The sequence below is a fragment of the Nicotiana sylvestris genome, chromosome 4 (assembly GCF_000393655.2).
Source record: "Nicotiana sylvestris chromosome 4, ASM39365v2, whole genome shotgun sequence".
In the NCBI taxonomy this organism is placed as follows: domain Eukaryota; kingdom Viridiplantae; phylum Streptophyta; class Magnoliopsida; order Solanales; family Solanaceae; genus Nicotiana; species Nicotiana sylvestris.
Window position 1 is genome coordinate 163,295,566 of NC_091060.1, and position 18,826 is coordinate 163,314,391.

An 18,826-nucleotide genomic window follows, 5' to 3' on the forward strand; every position below is an offset into this window, starting at 1 on the left:
TTCTGCAAGAGACTGTTTCCACGGCTCGAACCCGTAATTGTTAGGTGTTTGCCATAATTTTCTTACCATATTTGATTTTCCTATTTGTTGAAGGAAAGGGCAATATAATTACCTTAAATGGGTTTTCCTTTTTGTAGAAGGAAATTATAATTCTCCTATACTTGGCTAGTCCTTTTTCTTGTAGGAAAAGGTTTGGAGTTCTATAAATTGAAGATTCGTCCTTCTCATTCAGTAGCATCCACAATGTAGTCATAGGGGGTTTGAGAGTCGTGTTTAGGGGAAGAACTTTACGGGACAAGTGTTAGTGAGTCACTTGTATTTTCCTCTTCGTGAGGTTGTTCTCTCGATATTTTGTACTCTCTTTTTATATAGTGGATTGCTCATCTCCGCGGTGGACGTTGGTCAGTTGACCGAACCACGTTAAATGTTTGTGTCTCTTTTGGTATATTTTTCCTTTGTTGTATGATTTATCGTCGCTCAAGATTTGCTTTGCTAGCTTCCGTATGACACCTGATTTTTACGGTCCTAACAGTAATCTCCTAGTCACATGGCAGCAACATTACTAGTTACACCAAATTTGGAGCCGTAGAGATAACAAATTTGGCGCAAATTGGACCAAATACTAGTCTGATACTTATTGTCTCTTTGCTCAGGTTAAGATACCATTTGACCAAATGAGAACAATAAAATGGAGATGTCCATAAAACATCACTGTTTTGGAGCTAAAATATTACAACCATCTGCTTAATTAACTCCATGTTGCAGATGAAAAAGAAATTTTGTTGTTGTAAGTAATTGGAATGTACTGCCTTGTTTTCACTAATTATGAGTATTACTCTTTGTGATTAAAGTGTTTGTTTTGAGTGGTTCTTGACATACAGAAATTGGAGACCAAATAATTGAATCTCATTTTCGGCCGGGCAGGCCAGTGCATGAAGCATCATGCGTTTATGTAGGGTCCGGAGAAAGGTCGCACCCCAAGAAGGTGTGATGTAGGAAGCCTACCCTAATGGCTAATGCAAGTACCAACGGCCTCGTGACCTATAGGTCGCACAAAACAACTTTATCGCTGCTCCAAGGCCTCCCCTTCGGAAATCTAAGTTTTTCAAAATATTAGGCATTAAGTCATCTGCTCATGCTTATGTCAACTAATAAAGTCAGAGTATAACACTTAGTTTTTTTTAGTTTATTTATCATAATAGGAAGGGTTTAATCATAAGGAACAAAAGATCCTCTGACTATGTTATTCAAATGTGCAGATGCAATTTGATTCCTTTTATCTTTTCTTTTCCCTATGTGAGAGATTATATCTATTCACTCTCCATATAAAGTCAGGGTTATGATTGAACCATTCAAGCTAAAAATATACATTTCGCATATTGGCTGTTGAAACAACTCCAACATCAAAATGGTAAGGTCCACTAAGAATATGTCTAAAAGAAAAATGTTTCAATGACTCAAAATCATGTTTGGCATTTATTGCTAATTAGTTTTTTTTTGTGTTAATTATATGCAGGGAATGTGCAGAGATGTCAACACTGAACCCAAACAACCACCAAGGGTAGGGGGAAATAGAGCAACTTTATTTGTATATGGTAAATATTTTGTGACTCTGGGATTGTTATCCAAATAGCCGGCCAAATTTATTGTTTACTTTTTTTAGCCGGTATACATAGATTATACACAGTTATACACATATTATACGTGAATTATATATATATATATTATACATTTGGGGGCTATTTTTAGTTTAGGAAATTAGGTGGATTGGTTAATTCTTCTTAATAATATTGTGATCTTTTAACCATGCAGCTATGGCGGGGATCGATGTCATGGCTTTCTTCGCAACTGGTGTGAGCTTGGTGACTTACTTTTATGGATTTATGAACTTCAACATAACAAAATCAGCCACTGCTGTTACAAACTTCATGGGAACAGCATTCTTGCTAGCATTATTTGGAGCCTTCCTTTCAGACACTTACTTGTCCAGATTCAAGACTTGTGTTCTATTTGGCTGTTTTGAAGTTGTTGTAAGTTAATATCTCCGTGTTAGGTTTAAGAAATAATTAGTCCCCCCCCCCCCCAATTTCAGCTTCAACACTTCTATCTAATTATGTAACTGCATACAAGCAACTTCAGCTATTAAAAGTGTTTTTCGGCACTTAATGCTTATCAGCTACTTTAATGAGCTAAGTCAAACGAACGCTAAAGTGCATGCTTAACTTTCAGGGGTATGCACTTCTAGCAGTGCAAGCACATTTCAGGCAATTAAGACCCTTTCCTTGTAAGGATGTACCCTTGAGCCAACTGAATCAATGCGAGTCTGCAAATAAAGGCCAATTGGCAATCTTATACGCGGGACTTTATCTAGTTGCAATAGGGACCGGTGGAGTTAAAGCAGCTACACCGCCTTTAGGAGCTGATCAATATGATGAGAAGGACCCTAAAGAGGCTGCTAAATTATCAAGCTACTTCAATTGGCTTATGTTCTTCCTCACCACTGGCGCGTTGTTTGGTGTCACATTTGTAGTTTGGATAAGTGAGAATCAGGGATGGGATTGGTCTTTTGCTGCCTGCAGTATTGTTGTAGGATTGGCGATTCTGTTCCTAACTATGGGGAAATCATTGTACAGAAACAATGCCTCAAATGGAAGCCCCATTACGCGTATTATGCAGGTGTTTGTTGTAGCACTTAGAAACAGAAATCTACCTTTGCCAGAGAATGAACATGAGATTCATGATAAAGAATCTAGAAACGATACAGAGATTCTTCGAAAAACTGACCAATTCAGGTATGTTAAGACATTTGACACTCTCAACTTATGTTCAAGTTGATATTTGATATTAGAGAAATGATAAAGCCCTGAAATATTTGCAGGTTTTTGGACCGAGCAACGATAATGAGGACTGACCAGAACACATTCACATCAAGTGCACATGGACCATGGAAACTTTGTACAGTAACACAAGTTGAAGAGACCAAAATTGTAGTCAGAATGCTCCCAATTATATTGAGTACTGTTTTCATGAACACTTGTTTGGCTCAGCTCCAAACTTTCACTATCCAACAAAGCACAACAATGGACAGAAAAATCCACAAGTTTGAAGTTCCAGGGGCTTCAATTCCAGCAATTCCACTATTATTTATGATTATCCTGATTCCTATCTATGAACGCGTTTTCATTCCAATAGCAAGGAAATTCACAGGAATTCCAATAGGTATTCGACAGCTGCAACGTATAGGTGTTGGCCTAGTACTTTCAGCTGTGTCAATGGCAGTAGCTGCAATTGTAGAAAAACACCGGAAAACAGTTGCTATTAAACACAACATGGTTGAATCCGCCACTCCATTGCCAATGAGTGTCTTTTGGCTAGGCTATCAATATGCAATCTTTGGTTTGGCTGATATGTTTACATTTGTGGGATTGATGGATTTCTTCTATTCAGAAAGCTCATCAAGCATGAAAGCGCTAAGTACCGCGATTTCTTGGTCTTCACTGGCAATTGGATACTACACAAGTTCAGTGGTGGTGAGTATAGTGAACAAAGTAAGTGGTGGCTGGTTGGATAATAACAACTTGAACAAAGACAAGCTTGATTACTTTTATTGGTTGTTAGCAGGATTGAGTGTGCTCAATTTCGGGTTTTATTTACTCTGTGCTTCATGGTACAAATACAAGAAGGTAGATGTGAATCCAGAAGATGTTCTCCTTAGTAAGGAGGCCAAGGGGAAGATTGAGACGAACATAGTTTAGGAATTGCTACAAAATAGTGTTGAATGTGAAAACTACGAAAATGTCAATAAATATTATTCCCTCTGTTTCAATTTAGATTATACACTTTCCTTATTAGTCCGTTCAAAAAAGAATGACACATTCTACAATTAAAAATAATTCAACTTTAAACTCTTTATTTTACCCTTAATGAGAAGCTTTTATAACCACATAAATGTCATGGCCCTACAAAGTTTTTATCCCTTAAGCTTTTAAGACCACAAGTTTTAAAAGTCTTTTTTTTTTTCTTAAACTCCGTCCCGAGTTGAACTACCTCATCTAAATTGAAATGGAGGGAGTATTAAGATTGAATATATCAAGTTTAAATTCGGAATCCGTTTGTGAGGAAGACTGTTCGTGTTTGATCATACTCTCCTTCGAAGACAAAAGACTCGAATGGGAAAAGAAAACAAAGAAATGGCATGTATAGTTAACGAGAATCAATTGAGAAGTCATAAATGGCTTATGGAAACTCCACAATAAGCAATCTAATATTGTATTAGTGGCTGAATACCGTAATTAGTGGAAACTCCAAAAGCTTATGATATCATCTGCCTACCCCATAACTAAGGACAATAATATAAAAATCCTTCTTATTGGTTTCTGTTTTTGTCAATGTCGCTTATCATAGAAATATTACATTGGACGCACGCTTTGGGCCCCAAGAAAAGGATGACCCGAAAAGATTAGTCACATCATTGTCCACTAATTGCCCACAATACTATTAGGGGTCGTTTGATAGGATGTATTGGATAAGCTAATGCATGCATTAGCTTTGTGTATTAATAATACATTGTTTGGTAGATATTTTAAACCTATGCATTAGTTATGCAAGCATTAGTTATACATCTTATTTGGTATTATCCTATGCATAACTAATGCATAGAAAACAATGGTATTAGCAATGCAATGAGTTTTAATGCATGCATTAGCTTAGTTAAAGGCAAAATTGTCCTTCAAAATTTATGCTTGATTAAAATATGCTAGTTAGTATATTAATGCAAGTTCAAAATAATCCAAATAGTGAAAAATAAAATTATATCCCTAATAAATAAATAAATATTTAACATATTTCCTTTTTTATAAATAAATATTTAATTTTATTTTATAATATAGGTAGACAAATAAAATAATTTTTTTTTTAACTTTTTCATATAAAAATATTTCTCAATATATGTTTCTTTTAAAAAGTTAGAGTGTGGACTAGTTTTGAGGGCATTTTTGTAAACAAATAATTCTTTTAGAAACTGTGCAATATTTTAATACATCAAACCAAACAATGGATAAGAAATATGTCAGTATAGCTAATACCAGCATAACTAATGCAAGCATAACTAATACCATCATTACTAATACACCCTATTCAGCATTATTCTTATGCACCCTACCAAACGACCCCTTAGTTATAAAATCATTGCTTTTACCCTCAATAATTTTTGTATGAATACCTTCGAGGTAGCTGGTACCCATAGAATTAGTCCATATACGTGCAAGCTGGTCTTGATACCATGGTTATTTTTATTTTTTTTTTGAAAAAACTCACATTACAATGATTTGTATGAAAAAATTAATTTACATTACAATGATTGAGAAAAAGCTCCATCTTGAGATCATAAACGAATAAAAGTTACCTAATTTTCAGAACTTGACTATTTTATGCAAGCTCTAAACTCTAAAGTTTGTTTAAAATATTACTCCTTCCGTCTCATATTTATAGTCATGGTTACTAAAAATAGTTGTCTCAATTTTTTGTCATTTTAGAAGTTCAAGACAAAATTGATTGTTTTTTTTTCTTTTTTACCCTTAGTAATAACTGTTCTTGAAGATTGAGATAACACGTACATAAAATAAATATTCAATGAAAAGAGATTATATCTTAAGACATAAATAAGGGTATAATAGTCCAATCCCTTTCTAAATGCGTGTAAAAGAGAAACATTACACATAATATGAGACAGATGGAAATCTAGTACTACTTCTTACGAAGGTCGCTTTGAGGGACGGCATCATAAAACCAAACCAAATAATTAATGTGATTATCCGTACGTGTTTAGGTCAACTTGTCAAGTTATAAAAAGATGTAATGTTAACATTATCAGTAGTACTTTATTTATGGCAGACAGATTACAAAAACACTCTCAGCTGAGTTTATCAAATACATAGATTATCTGATTCCTTCTCACAGAATTAATTTGTTACTCTGTGAGAAAAGATATTTTACGTCCATTCCCTATACTTATAAGAGGAGAGCAATAGCATTTAAGCTTGCAAGTCTTGCGTTTGGCTTGCAATACAAAAGCTACGATCGAAATGGTAAGTTGCCTTTGCAATTGTGTCTTACGAATATTTGGCTAAGTAGTTTCATTTGTTACTTGTTGCATGTTGCAGGGAATTTGCAGAGATATCAAGACTGAAGCACAGCAACTACCAAGGAAGGGCGGAACTAGAGCAGCTCTTTTTGTGTATGGTAAGCATATCTTTCAACTGTTCAAGTATCTAATTGAACAGTATTCCTTTACAAAAATTTAGGTATAATACCTCCTTACACTAGTAGGGGTTAGGCTGACTCACACCTGTATATTAAGAAAGTCTTGAAGTTTTATTTTGTGTCTCATACAACTTACATTAGTTGTATGAGGCTCCTTTTTGTCTCACAAATTTGTGGACCCCAATCTTACACTTCTGGGTCCACAAAACTATGAGACAAAAAAGTTGTCTCATACAACTAGTGTCAGTTGTATGAGACACAAAATAAAATGTTCCCACAAAGTCTTACCTTCACGAATCACGATATGTAGATAAAAGGTGTTAGCTATTGTCTCCTAATATGGTTTTGGTCAATCCTCACCTGATGAGCTTGTTTTTTGTGTTTATTTAAAAGCAAAATTCAGGCCTGCTCTTAATATGGTAGAGTCAAATTTATCTTTATTCTTGATTTACCTAATGTTGGGTCCTCATCCGGACTTTTAAAAGTGCACCCGATGCACAAAGCATCCCGCATAGGGTCTGGGGAAGGGCCGCACCTTAAAGGGTGTGATGTAGACAACCTACCCTAATGCAAGCATTAGTGGCTGCTTCCACGACTCGAACCTGTGTTCTATAGGTCACACAGAAACAACTTTACCGTTGCTCCAACGCTCCCCTCTAAGGCTCATCCAAACTTCTGAGTTTTGATATTTTAGCTTCTGATCATGCAGCTGTGGCAGGGATTGATACCATGGCTTTTACTTCAATTGGTGTAAGCCTGGTGACTTACTTTTATGGGTATATGAACTTCAGCTTAACAAAATCTGCCACTACTGTCACAAATTTCATGGGAACCGCATTCTTGCTCTCATTATTTGGAGCCTTTCTCTCAGATACTTACTTCTCCAGATTCAAGACTTATGTTCTGTTTGGCAGCATTCAAGTCTTGGTATTTCTTATTTCTACCTCTTGGCTAAGCAAGAAAATAAAAAGAGTCTATGCAGAATCAAGATTTGACTTTGATCATTCTTTCATTTGTTAGGGATATGCACTTCTAGCTGTTCAAGCACATTTCAGCCAACTGAGACCATTTCCTTGCAAGAATGTACCCTTAAGCCAAAGCAATCAATGTGAATCTGCAGATATAGGCCAATTGGCAATCTTGTATGGAGGCATTTATCTAATAGCACTCGGAAACAGTGGTGTCAAAGCAGCTTTGCCATCTTTGGGTGCCGATCAATTTGATGAAAAGGATCCGAAAGAGGCTGCTAAGTTATCAAGTTACTTCAATTGGCTACTGTTCTTTATCACCGTTGGAGTCATGCTTGGTGTTACATTTTTAGTCTGGATAAGTGATAGCCAAGGATGGGATTGGTCTTTTGGTGTCTGCTGTATAGCAGTTGGTTTGGCAATCCTGCTCTTAACCATGGGAAAACCATTTTACAGAAACAACATTCCTAAAGGAAGCCCTCTTATGCGTATCACGCAGGTTTTTGTTGCAGCTTTTAGAAACAGAAATCTCCCATTACCACAAAACAAAGAAGATTTACATCAGATCAAGAGTAGAGAACCTGAAAATGGAACAGAGATTCTTCAAAGGACTGATCAATTCAAGTACTTAACATCACTCTTTTTCTGATCTTTTGGTTGATATATTGCTCCAGCTAACCAAATTCCCACAATATGTACAGATTTTTGGACAGGGCAGCCATACTGAGGACAAAACAAGAAGCATCTACATCAAGTGCACATGGACAATGGAGCCTCTGCACTATTTCACAAGTTGAAGAAACAAAGATTGTAGTCCGAATGCTCCCAATAATACTGAGCACTGTCTTCATGAACACTTGCATGGCTCAACTCCAGACCTTCACTATTCAGCAAAGTCTAACAATGAACAGAAAAATCCGAAACTTTGAGATCCCAGGGCCTTCAATAACTGTAATTCCACAATTGTTCCAACTCTTCCTGATCCCAGTCTATGATCGTATTTTCGTTCCAATAGCAAGAAAACTTACAGAGATCCCTTCTGGGATTCGACAACTCCAACGTATAGGTGTTGGACTAGTAATTACAGCAGTTTCTATGGCAGTAGCTGCAGTTGTAGAAAGTCACAGGAAATCAGTTGCCATTGAGCACAACATGGTTGATTCAGCCAGTCCATTACCTATGAGTGTGTTCTGGCTCGGATACCAATACGTAATATTTGCAACAGCTGAAATATTTACATTGGTGGGGTTGCTTGATTTCTTTTATGCAGAGAGCACATCAGGCATGAAATCACTGAGTATGGCCATTTCTTGGTCTTCTCTGGCATTTGGGTACTTCACAAGCTCATTGGTGGTGAGTGTAATTAACAAGGTGAGTGGTGGCTGGTTAGCTAATAACAACTTGAACAGAGACAAGCTCGACTACTTCTATTGGTTGCTAGCAGGAGTCAGTGTGCTGAACTTTGGGTTTTATTTACTGTGTGCATCTTGGTATAAATATAAGAAGCTAGAACTGAATCGAGAAGATGCTACCTCTGATAAGAAGGCCAAGGGGAAAATGGAAACATGTGGCGTTTAAGAAATATTCTTCCTTAGTGTTTGACCTAAATTATATAATATAATAACAATGTACTTATTTCCCTAGTCTCCATGTAGTCCTGCACTCAGTATTTTTAGTTGATCAAGTGTTCAGAAATGCAAATGATCATAGTATCTAGCACACCCAAAGTGTATCTAGGAGAAAAATCCTGGCAATATGGTTTTAGGCTTAGCTACAGCATGGCACTCCAAATATGAAGTACGGTTAACACCCATACACCTTTTGCGTTCACAGCTCCATCGAAGAACATTTTCCAAGCATTGGTGTCTTCCAATATTACCTCAACTGAATTGATTGGAACGGAGGAACTAAACAATACATCACAATATAAAATAATTTTTCCCTTTTCTTTTTGGGAAGGGAGAGGGTGAGGAGGAAGGAGAAGTAAAATGCAATAACAGCAGGTATTAACATGGGCATGAAATTTGAGACTTGAGTTGTTATTTGATCCAAGTAAACTGTGACAACCTAATGTAATACATTAAACCTTCACTCTAAGTTCTTCATTGCTAAACTATTCCTCGCTTAATTAAATGTTGAATGTCTAGTTATTAGGAAAAAGGCAAAGTGCATTTCTTCTTCTTTTTTACTTCTTTCAATACCAGAGCTTGGATAAAGTAGCAAAAAAAACAACTAACTGGTTGAAGTATCCATGAACTGTGCCGAAATTGGATTGAGTCAGACAATCCCATAAACGAAGCAAACGTGTTAGAAACCAAGGGTACCCGGAAAATTAACATCCTGGAACCACCTACTTTAAAATCTGCAGTTTTCTACTGACAGAATTTAAGGTCACATATTACATGAACAGTATCTCATATTCGTCCTCTAGTTACCACAGGATGAACTGAGGAAACAGGAGGCTATGATGTCAGATCCTGTTTCTGGCCCACATGCTAATTGCAGAATCCTAACAACTCATCTGATCGACCCTAAGAGACTGTATATCTCTCTAATATGTCTCCACAAAAGATAGGTTAGGAGGCAACAAATTAGAAGGGCTAGGAAAACAAGCATCATTTGATGTGAACTTGGGCATAGGCTAAGACGAGACAGACCATCTTAGAGATTCCTTTAGCAAGTTTACGTAATTAGAGCAATTCACATACTTAAAACAAGCTTTCATTTAGAGCAATATCGAGAGCAAGTGTTCAGTTATTATCATAAACTTACGTAATACAAGGACTTTTTCAATCTCGATTAATTGTCACTCCTTCAGATTTACAAAATAGAGTTACTCATTCCTTTCCATTCACTTTCAATTTACAAGCGATATGATGTACAAATCCGGCAACCATTTTCAATCTTCACAGTGAGGAAGATTGAGAATCTACACTACAGCACGCTGAGACTGGTTAATAAGTAAATAAAAGATGTAATTCCCCTACCATCTAACATCCAATGTTAAAGGCTCTGGAGGGACAAGAAAAGATGAAATTTTGGTAAAGGACATATTCGACATCAAATTACTCCATGACGATGAATCTACTTCAATAAAAGGTCTGACCTTCTTAATGAAACGCGGCTTCAAGACCTCTTCCTCAAACCTTGCTGTTACTTCAAACCATGAACGTTCAACAGCTGGCTTTGTTCTCCACTGCCCCAAAGCAGTCCAGTATGTGTCATTGCTGGGAATACCTCTTTCCAACTCCATCTGGAAGCGAAAAAGGGTCAAGTCTTCAACTTTCACTTTTAAAAGATCTAAAGTTGCAATCTGACTCGTCCTGCCACCTAGAAAACTCCTTAGAACTTTTCCGAGTAATGTTATCTTCTGACTCAGAAAATCACTATACAAGCTCCGCTTTCTGTAAATATGCCTTGTATAACATTTTTCAGCTAGCAACTTGATGATTCTTCTCGGTATAAAGGCAGTTTCAATTCTTAAACCAGGGTTTCTGGTCCTATATGCAAGTACTGATGCAGATCCACTAGCATGTACTGGAAGTAACGGTATGCAGGATGATTGCCAAACATATCCAAATTCACAACCTCCCGACTTGGTCAAAATGCTTCCATTTACCAATTTAAGCAACGCAGAAATGTTGAAAATTGATATTTTATCCGCACCTTTAACTTCTACAGTGATGCCCTCACCAACAAGGATCCTTTTCAACCCCGTATAGGAAGAGTTCAGCTGTTAAAAAGGCAAACAACAAAATGTCATTAGCCCAATATGAAAATGTAATGATTATAATAAATCTTACTTTCACTGTTCGAACAGAATACATAAAGAAGGCATCAAGTGATGACAAATCACATTGTAGCAACAGTAGCTGCAAGACTAGCAAGAAGAGATCAAAGCACAAATCTATACCCATCCCCTTCAAGAGTATAATTTAAATGATTAAAGGAATATGTCAAACATCAACATCCAAACAGGCTATGTCGCACCATGTCTAAGCACAATTCTCCGTGGTATAATATGATAATATTCATATCCTCGCATTATGTAATCGAACTTAACAGCTAGAAAACCAATCATGGTGCACATAGGCTAGTTTGACATTTTTTCACCATTAGAGCTTCAAGTCAGTCAAATAGATTGAACAAGAAATATATCACATCCATTCACAAATTTGATGTTCTCTTCCCCTGAGACAGATTAGAAGTTCTAAAACATTTTGCATCTAAAGAAGTTGCATGTATACATGTAGTGGTTCTATTTTGGACGAAACCTAGATAAGTCTATAACAACTTTGCTGATATAATCGCAGCTTCCGTTCGATCTGATAAGTCAACTGAAACTTCAAGGAGGTTAGCACTTATAAATATGCTGAACATAAGGACTTCAAAGGTTTTGCCCTGTGATAACTTGATACACAAAGACTATGGAAAACTACTTCATTCGGCACTCCAACATTAGAATCAAAAACCAAATACTACATCTTTAAGATACTTCCACTTCAATTACAACACAATCCAAATTTGCAATCAATCTGAGGTGGATCTACAATTTCTAGTCAGCAAGTGCGGAGTACCACTACACTCGCTAATCCTTTGTAACAGTAGGTACAAGTTAAAAAATTTAAACTATATATATAGAACCCGAGCTAAACAGGGTGCTATCCACTACTCAACAACAACAAAAAAAAACCCAATTTAATCTCATAAGTGGGGTCTGGGCACTAACCTATAAAAGTATAGAGGATGCTATCCACTACTCCTTTGTGACAATAGGTGCAGCCTTAGTGTGTGCATAAATTTAAAAAATTTCAACCATACATATAAAATTTAACAAAAGAAAAGTGAAACAATAAATAAAGATAGACATACGGGTAAGTTCAAAGAGAGGTAATCATCATCTCCAGTAGCATACAATTCAAATGGCCCTTGAATTTTCAAGACATCAAGAGTAGCCTTCGAACCAATCTCTTTAACCAATGACTCAAAGTCAGATTCATTCTTGTTAAGAAAGTTAAAGTCTTTCCACTGAGACACTTCATCTGACATCAAGAACACAAATTCCATCTTCCCCATTCGAACCCGAAACTCATACTTCCTTAAAGTTCCAAACTTTAATTTCTTCACATCCAATTTGGAAACTCTCAAGTCCTCCAAATCCCATTTCTCTTTCTCAGCAATCCCTTTTAATACATCCTGAAAACATATATACCAAAGAGAACCGTAAAACACATTAGAGAATCATGATAGTTATTTAATTACAGTAATTAAGCAAAACCCGGTTGGGTAATTGAACAAACCTGGAGAAAAGGGTGAGGTGAAGATTGGGGATGTTCGAAGTAGTTGATTCTGGGATAAATGAAGTGAGAGATGTTGAAGGGTAAAGGGGATGAGGAAGTGGCAATTGAAATTGGAGAAAGAAGGACAAAGATTAGGAGAAAAGTAGAAGAATGGGTATGGATCATTGTTGGCTTTTGATTTTGCTATGCAAATGGCAATGGGATTAAAGGCTTTGCTTTCTGCAGAGACAACACAGATCTGTAGAGGGACTATTTGGGACACCGCATTATATTGTACAACATAATTCCTTATCAATCCATTCAAATAAGTTTGAGTTGGTTATATATTTATTTTGGTGAGTCCGAAACTTTTTTAATCATTCTTCGGACAAAAAATACTTTTGTATTACTTTAAAAAAAAAGTTACATAAATGAGTAAAACCCAGTATTATACTGCGAATTACTTTAACGAAAATTTTGCCGTTAAAGTAATTCGCAGTATAGTACTGCGGTTTACTTAAAATATTATTTTTTTGTAATTCGCAGTACTATATTGTGTTTTACTAAGATGCTGGACCTATATTTTATTAAAGCTGTTCGCAGTATTATACTGCGTTATACTTAAAATGCAGTATAATACTGCGAACAACTTCAATAAAATATAGCCTCTTCTTCTTCTTTGGACCACTGAACCGAAGAAAACCAAACACCTTCGATTCTGCTGGTCCCCCCACCCCCCGCGTCAAACTTAAAAAAAATTTGGGCCCCACCCATCACCTAAAGAGCAAGGAGTGTAAGTCTCACATACAAGACAAACTTTGGATTCCTTCTTTCGGGTGCAAAAATTCGATTTCAATCAAATTCAAAAAACTTAAATCGAGGTATTTCAATTTTGTTTATGTCGAAACTCGTATAGTACATGCATATTTGTATTGTTTAATGTGTTTCCATGTTAATTTGTGTTATGTTTGTGTTTAAATTTGTATCTTATTTATACCCGGATTGATTTATTAGCTTTGGTACAAAAAATTGTTAAAATTTGATAAATTATTTGTATTGTTAAAAAATTAATATTATTTATTTTGTTTGTTGTTCATATTTGTATTTTATGTTAGTTGTTTTTATATGTAATAGTGACCTTTTAGCGTAGTAAAATAAATAGCCTTTTAGCGTAGTAAAATATAGAGCCTTTTAGTGTAGTAAAATATAGAGTCTGTTAGTGTTGTAAAATATAGAGCTTGTTAGTGTTGTAAAATATAGAGCCTTTTAGCGTAGTAAAATGTAGAGTCTTTTAGCGTAGAGTCTATGTAGTTTAAGTATGTAGTAATTGCAAACTCTATCCAATTACACTTTACAAAATTAATTATTTAATTTATAACAATAAACTTACAAAAGTAACAAATTCCTATATGTTGTAAAATTAACTCAAAAATTGAGCCTGGAACCCATACATAATTATTCAGTCCAATTGTAAACATAATTAATTATTTAATTTATTAAGCTAGCACACACAATTGTAAAAATGTTAAAATTGACACGCATAATAATGAAGGATAACTCGGTGCTACCGGGCCTTAAAAATCGAGTCTGGAACCCATACATAATTATTCAGTCCAATTGTAAACATAATTAATTATTTAATTTATTAGTTAGCACACACAATTCTAAAAATGTTAAAATTGACACGCATAATAATTAAGGATAACTCAGTGCTACCGGGCCTCAAAAATCGAGTCTGGAACCCATACATAATTATTCAGTCCAATTGTAAACATAATTAATTATTAATTTATTAAGCTAGCACACACAATTCTAAAAATATTAAAATTGACACGCATAATAATTAAGGATAACTCGGTGCTACCAGGCCTTAAAAATCGAGCCTGGAACTCATACATAATTATTCAGTCCAATTGTAAACATAATTAATTATTTAATTTATTAAGCTAGCACACATAACTCTAAAAATGTTAAAATTGACACGAATAATAATTAAGGATAACTCGGTGCTACCGGGCCTCAAAAAATGAGCCTGGAACCCATACATAATTATTCAGTCCAATTGTAAATATAATTAATTATTTAATTTATTAAGCAAGCACACAATTCTAAAAATGTTAAAATTGACACGAATAATAATTAAGGATAACTCGGTGCTACCGGGCCTCAAAAAATGAGCCTGGAACCCATACATAATTATTCAGTCCAATTGTAAACATAATTAATTATTTAATTTATTAAGCTAACACACACAATTCTAAAAATGTTGAAATTGACACGCATAATAATTAAGGATAACTCGGTGCTACCGGGCCTCAAAAAATGAGCCTGAAACCCATACATAATTATTCAGTCCAATTATAAACATAATTAATTATTTAATTTATTAAGCTAACACACACAATTCTAAAAATGTTGAATTGACACGCATAATTATTAATGATAACTCGGTGCTACTGGGCCTCAAAAAATGAGTCTGGAACCCATACATAATTATTCAGTCCAATTGTAAACATAATTAATTATTTAATTTATTAAGCTAACATACACAATTAATTTTGTTTAAATTATAGTAGACGACATGGACTTTCCTCCGCCTGCGCATTCCGGACATGCCGAGGATCAGCTACTAGTGTTGCAGGGCGACCATAGGTCCTCCTTTGTATGAGAGGGACAGCTATCGATGCAGCCTCTACGCCCTAGGAGACCTGACGATTTGTGGGAGTTCATTGGGTAGCATCATTTCCATGCCTGTGTAGTCGCGCGCCTACAGGCTACGGGCTTCTATACGATTTTTGAGCTTGGACGGATGCAGCTTGATTGGTCTCTCATCACGGCCTTGGTAGAGCGGTGGCGACCGGAGGCGCACACTTTTCACTTGCCCACTGGAGAGGCCACCATCACGCTGGAGGATGTTCAGGTTTTGTACGGGCTGCGCGTAGATGGACAGGCCGTAGCACTGCCCCAGTACATTAGATCCATGACGCGTGCACAGTTTTTGGATATGATGGGGAATCTTACTGGTTATAGACCTCAGGGTGACGCTGGGGGCAGTCGCGTTGCTTTGTCAGCCATCAGAGATCATATGGCATTTTTGCACCCAGACATTACCGGCGAGACTGAGGATCTCCACATTGAGAGGTACACGCGGTTGGCGCTGCTCCTGCTTTTCGGGTGTGTCTTGTTCCCGAACACTTCAGGGAGTAAAGTGAGTATGCGCTTTCTTCATCATCTTCAGCAGCTGGATGGTTTACCCCAGTACAGTTGGAGTGTTGCTGTTCTCGCATACCTATATAGGAGAATGTGTCGGGCGAGCATGGGCCCAGCGGTGGACATATGTGGTTTTCTGCCCCTCCTATAGTACACAAGAAACACAAACATTGCAAAACGTAGTATTATACTAGAACTAAAACCATCACTGCACAAAGGATAACAGTACACAGAAAAACAAACAATAGAACTAAAACCATCACTGCACAAAGGATAACTAAAACCAGCTTTTTTCACATGGTTTTCATCTTTTTTAGAACGACGAGACAACTCCATAAAACGTAGTACTATACTACGCTTTATGTGTTAAATTTTTTTGCAATAAACCAGCTTTTTTCACATGGTTTTCATCTTTTTTAGAACGACAAGACAACTTCATAAAACGTAGTACTATACTACGCTTTATGTGTTAAATTTTTCTGCAATAAACCAACTTTTTCACATGGTTTTCTTCTTTTTTAGAACGACAAGACAACTCCATAAAACGTAGTACTATACTACGCTTTATGTATTTTGTCTCGCCTATAAATAATGGCATCATTATAGTTATTTTGTGTGCTCAAAAATTAGTAAAAGCAATATTTCATTAAAAGTAAGATTTTTTTTTTTACTAAAAGCAAATATTTCATCAAATGGCTCAACCTCTTCGTGCACCAAAGTGCAACTGTGGAAAAGAATGCTCGATGCAAAATTGTTGGGACGATGGTGAAGTTGGACGTCGCTACTGTTGCTGTATGAACCAGTTATACAAGGTTCCCAGCGAACCTATTTGTGATTTTCAGGAATGGGTTGATGAACCATGTTATCAGGAATGCTACAGAGAACAACTGCAGTTTCTTCATAATATGTGTTTATGCCAACAGGAAACACAAAGAGAAAACGATAGAATTATTGTAGAAATGAGGGCGAAACTGAAGGAGGTGGGTGAAGAAAAATGGAAAGCACAATGGAATTGTGAAGCACAAAAGGAACGAAAAGAAAAATATAAACGGGAACTTGCGGAGGTGAAGGCGAAACTGAAAGAGGTAGAAGAAGAAAAAGAACGAATGGAAGAACGATTTAAGTGGTTGGAGCGGAGAATAAATGGCAACCGGGACTAAACATTTGCTTGTATGTGTTTAGTGTATTTTTTATATTTCATGTATTTTTATTATGTTGGCCTGTTATGTTTGTGTTTGTGTTGTAGTAATGCTTTATTTTAATTGAAGTGCAAGATAAGTTTAAGTGCTTGTGTTGTTATATGAAACTATCAAACCACGCTTTACATATTACATTTCCTACAATTAAATAGCTTTTTCTTCACTCATTTCAAATTGTGGAACATAATTTTATTTGATATATATTGCAACATACACAAGTAAAAACATGTATTACAAAAAATAATACCAAAATAAAAGACTAGGGGTATCCTTGATATAGTTTGTTGCCCCATATCCAACTTGTTGAAAGCACTTCAACGCATGTGCGCACGGCATGTGGTAGATGGTCCATTTCCCACATGAACATAACCTTCTATTTTCATTCACCGTCTGTAGATTATTCCCACGGTGTCCGCGGATAGCGGTCTTAACTTCAAAAACACCCCGTTCATGATCGTACTGAAGAAATGAATGCCACTGTGCTCGCCTCCTGGACCTTTCAAATCTTCTCATGGGTATTGGCATAAATTGAACACCCCTGTCCATCAATGCTGATGCAGCTGCATGCCTTTCAACAAACCTCTCCGCATTCTGTTTGAATGTCATGCGGACCATGGCAGTGACAGACAGTCCACGGGCAGACTTCAACAAGTCGTTGAATGACTACGACACATTTGTAGTGAGGGCTCCCCATCGTCTGCCGCTATCAGCATGCAATGTCCACATATGAAGCTCATGCCCCATCAACCAAGTATAGGCTCGTGGTTCTAACTACCGGATCGCTTCCATGCGCCTCGTGAATTTGCACTGTGGTGCTCAGTTGCAGCCAGCCACATTAAGTCATGCAATGCCTTGTCAGGATATTTCTTCTGGAAATTGGCTTTCAGGTGATGCACACAGTAACGGTGGTATGCATATGGTTCCTGCCATTCAGGCAAGTGACGTACAGAACTTAAAATATCACCATGTCGATCAGATATTAGACAAATACCTGAACGTTGTTTGACAACGTGCTGCTTCAAGTGGTTCAAAAAAAGCGTCCATGTCTCTTCACTTTCGTTGGCACATATGGCAAAAGCTAGTGGAAACATTTGCCCGTTGGCATCTACTGCAACTGCAATCAAAAGCTTAATATCATACTTTCCATAGACATGAGTACTGTCTATGAAATAACAGGACGACAATGCACAAAACCATCAATTATTGGTTTAAATGACCATAACACATAGTTGAAAATATATTCGGGTCTGTCCTAACTCCGCTCACGCCTCCATTCAACAACAGTCCCGGGGTTAAAGTGTTGCAGTGCGGCCATGTACCTGGGCAGATTTGAAAAAGACTTATCCCAGTCGCCATAAATAAGTTCAAAGGCACGTTTGCGACCGAGATATGCCTTTCTTTTGGTTATAGTACAACCATACTCCTGGTGGACGGCTGTAATACACTCTTTAATCTTGAACCTAATGGACACTTCCAAATATGGAATCAAGACAAGAGAAATCAAGTCCACATCCAAGTTGAAGTGATTCTCATTGTATGTGTCCATTTCACATCTGTGCTCGCTAATAAATTTACCCACTTTCCACAAACCTGATTTCTTCTTGGTGGCACGCAATATTCAGTGACAACCCATAAAGTCTTTACGGCATACAACCTTGTATTTCTCCGTAGTTGACTCACTTACCGTCATCTCACGGCACTCTCTTATACTGTAGATTTTTACAGCCCTAATTAGGCGAGCTTTATCGGGGAAATACATGCCCTTTGTCAGAACAGCTGGTCTAGACTCATCCCACATCGCTGACCGAAATTCATCATCATCCCTTGTGAGGGCATCCACGTTCGGCATGCTTGGCAAATTATCAAGGTAGGGAATATTTCGCTCATGAAATGGCACGTGGGACTCATA

The 18,826-nt window shown here is 36.7% G+C and overlaps 4 protein-coding genes across 4 annotated transcripts; 3 read left to right on the forward strand and 1 right to left on the reverse strand.

Moving 5' to 3' along the window:
* The first annotated feature begins 1,524 nt into the window (after positions 1–1,524).
* LOC104213269 (protein NRT1/ PTR FAMILY 4.5-like) lies at positions 1,525–3,755 on the forward strand. The gene is made up of 4 exons (XM_070171639.1): positions 1,525–1,595; positions 1,813–2,030; positions 2,230–2,792; positions 2,879–3,755. Exons 2-4 carry the CDS (start codon positions 1,815–1,817, stop codon positions 3,753–3,755), a joined length of 1,656 nt encoding a protein of 551 aa, XP_070027740.1. The 5' UTR covers positions 1,525–1,595; positions 1,813–1,814.
* A 2,118-nt stretch (positions 3,756–5,873) lies between these two features.
* LOC104217965 (protein NRT1/ PTR FAMILY 4.5-like) lies at positions 5,874–8,948 on the forward strand. The gene is made up of 5 exons (XM_009768327.2): positions 5,874–6,086; positions 6,162–6,240; positions 6,971–7,188; positions 7,282–7,853; positions 7,931–8,948. Exons 1-5 carry the CDS (start codon positions 6,084–6,086, stop codon positions 8,805–8,807), a joined length of 1,749 nt encoding a protein of 582 aa, XP_009766629.1. The 5' UTR covers positions 5,874–6,083; the 3' UTR covers positions 8,808–8,948.
* Positions 8,949–9,928: 980 nt separating this feature from the next.
* Positions 9,929–12,822, reverse strand: LOC104217966 (protein TUNICAMYCIN INDUCED 1). The gene is made up of 3 exons (XM_009768328.2): positions 12,530–12,822; positions 12,102–12,425; positions 9,929–10,962 (listed from the first exon to the last, which is right to left on the reverse strand). Exons 1-3 carry the CDS (start codon positions 12,692–12,694, stop codon positions 10,213–10,215), a joined length of 1,239 nt encoding a protein of 412 aa, XP_009766630.1. The 5' UTR covers positions 12,695–12,822; the 3' UTR covers positions 9,929–10,212.
* Positions 12,823–15,317: 2,495 nt separating this feature from the next.
* Positions 15,318–15,869, forward strand: LOC138890452 (serine/threonine-protein phosphatase 7 long form homolog). The gene has a single exon (XM_070173839.1). The coding sequence runs from the start codon at positions 15,318–15,320 to the stop codon at positions 15,867–15,869; it is 552 nt and encodes a 183-aa protein (XP_070029940.1).
* Positions 15,870–18,826: the final 2,957 nt, after the last annotated feature.

What these genes read in the sequence shown, in the direction of transcription:
- LOC138890452 (XM_070173839.1), top strand. Translation starts at nt 15,318, where the DNA reads ATGCAGCTTGATTGGTCTCTCATCACGGCCTTGGTAGAGCGGTGGCGA.
- LOC104217965 (XM_009768327.2), top strand. An exon ending in TTGGCAGCATTCAAGTCTTG is followed by an intron (nt 7,189 to 7,281) that starts GTATTTCTTATT and finishes TTCATTTGTTAG; the next exon opens with GGATATGCACTTCTAGCTGT. An exon ending in CAAAGGACTGATCAATTCAA is followed by an intron (nt 7,854 to 7,930) that starts GTACTTAACATC and finishes CAATATGTACAG; the next exon opens with ATTTTTGGACAGGGCAGCCA.
- LOC104217966 (XM_009768328.2), bottom strand. Translation starts at nt 12,694, where the DNA reads ATGATCCATACCCATTCTTCTACTTTTCTCCTAATCTTTGTCCTTCTT. An exon ending in CACCTCACCCTTTTCTCCAG is followed by an intron (nt 12,426 to 12,529) that starts GTTTGTTCAATT and finishes ATATGTTTTCAG; the next exon opens with GATGTATTAAAAGGGATTGC. An exon ending in ACCTCTCTTTGAACTTACCC is followed by an intron (nt 10,963 to 12,101) that starts GTATGTCTATCT and finishes CCTTTTTAACAG; the next exon opens with CTGAACTCTTCCTATACGGG.
- LOC104213269 (XM_070171639.1), top strand. Translation starts at nt 1,815, where the DNA reads ATGGCGGGGATCGATGTCATGGCTTTCTTCGCAACTGGTGTGAGCTTG. An exon ending in TTGGCTGTTTTGAAGTTGTT is followed by an intron (nt 2,031 to 2,229) that starts GTAAGTTAATAT and finishes CTTAACTTTCAG; the next exon opens with GGGTATGCACTTCTAGCAGT. An exon ending in CGAAAAACTGACCAATTCAG is followed by an intron (nt 2,793 to 2,878) that starts GTATGTTAAGAC and finishes AAATATTTGCAG; the next exon opens with GTTTTTGGACCGAGCAACGA.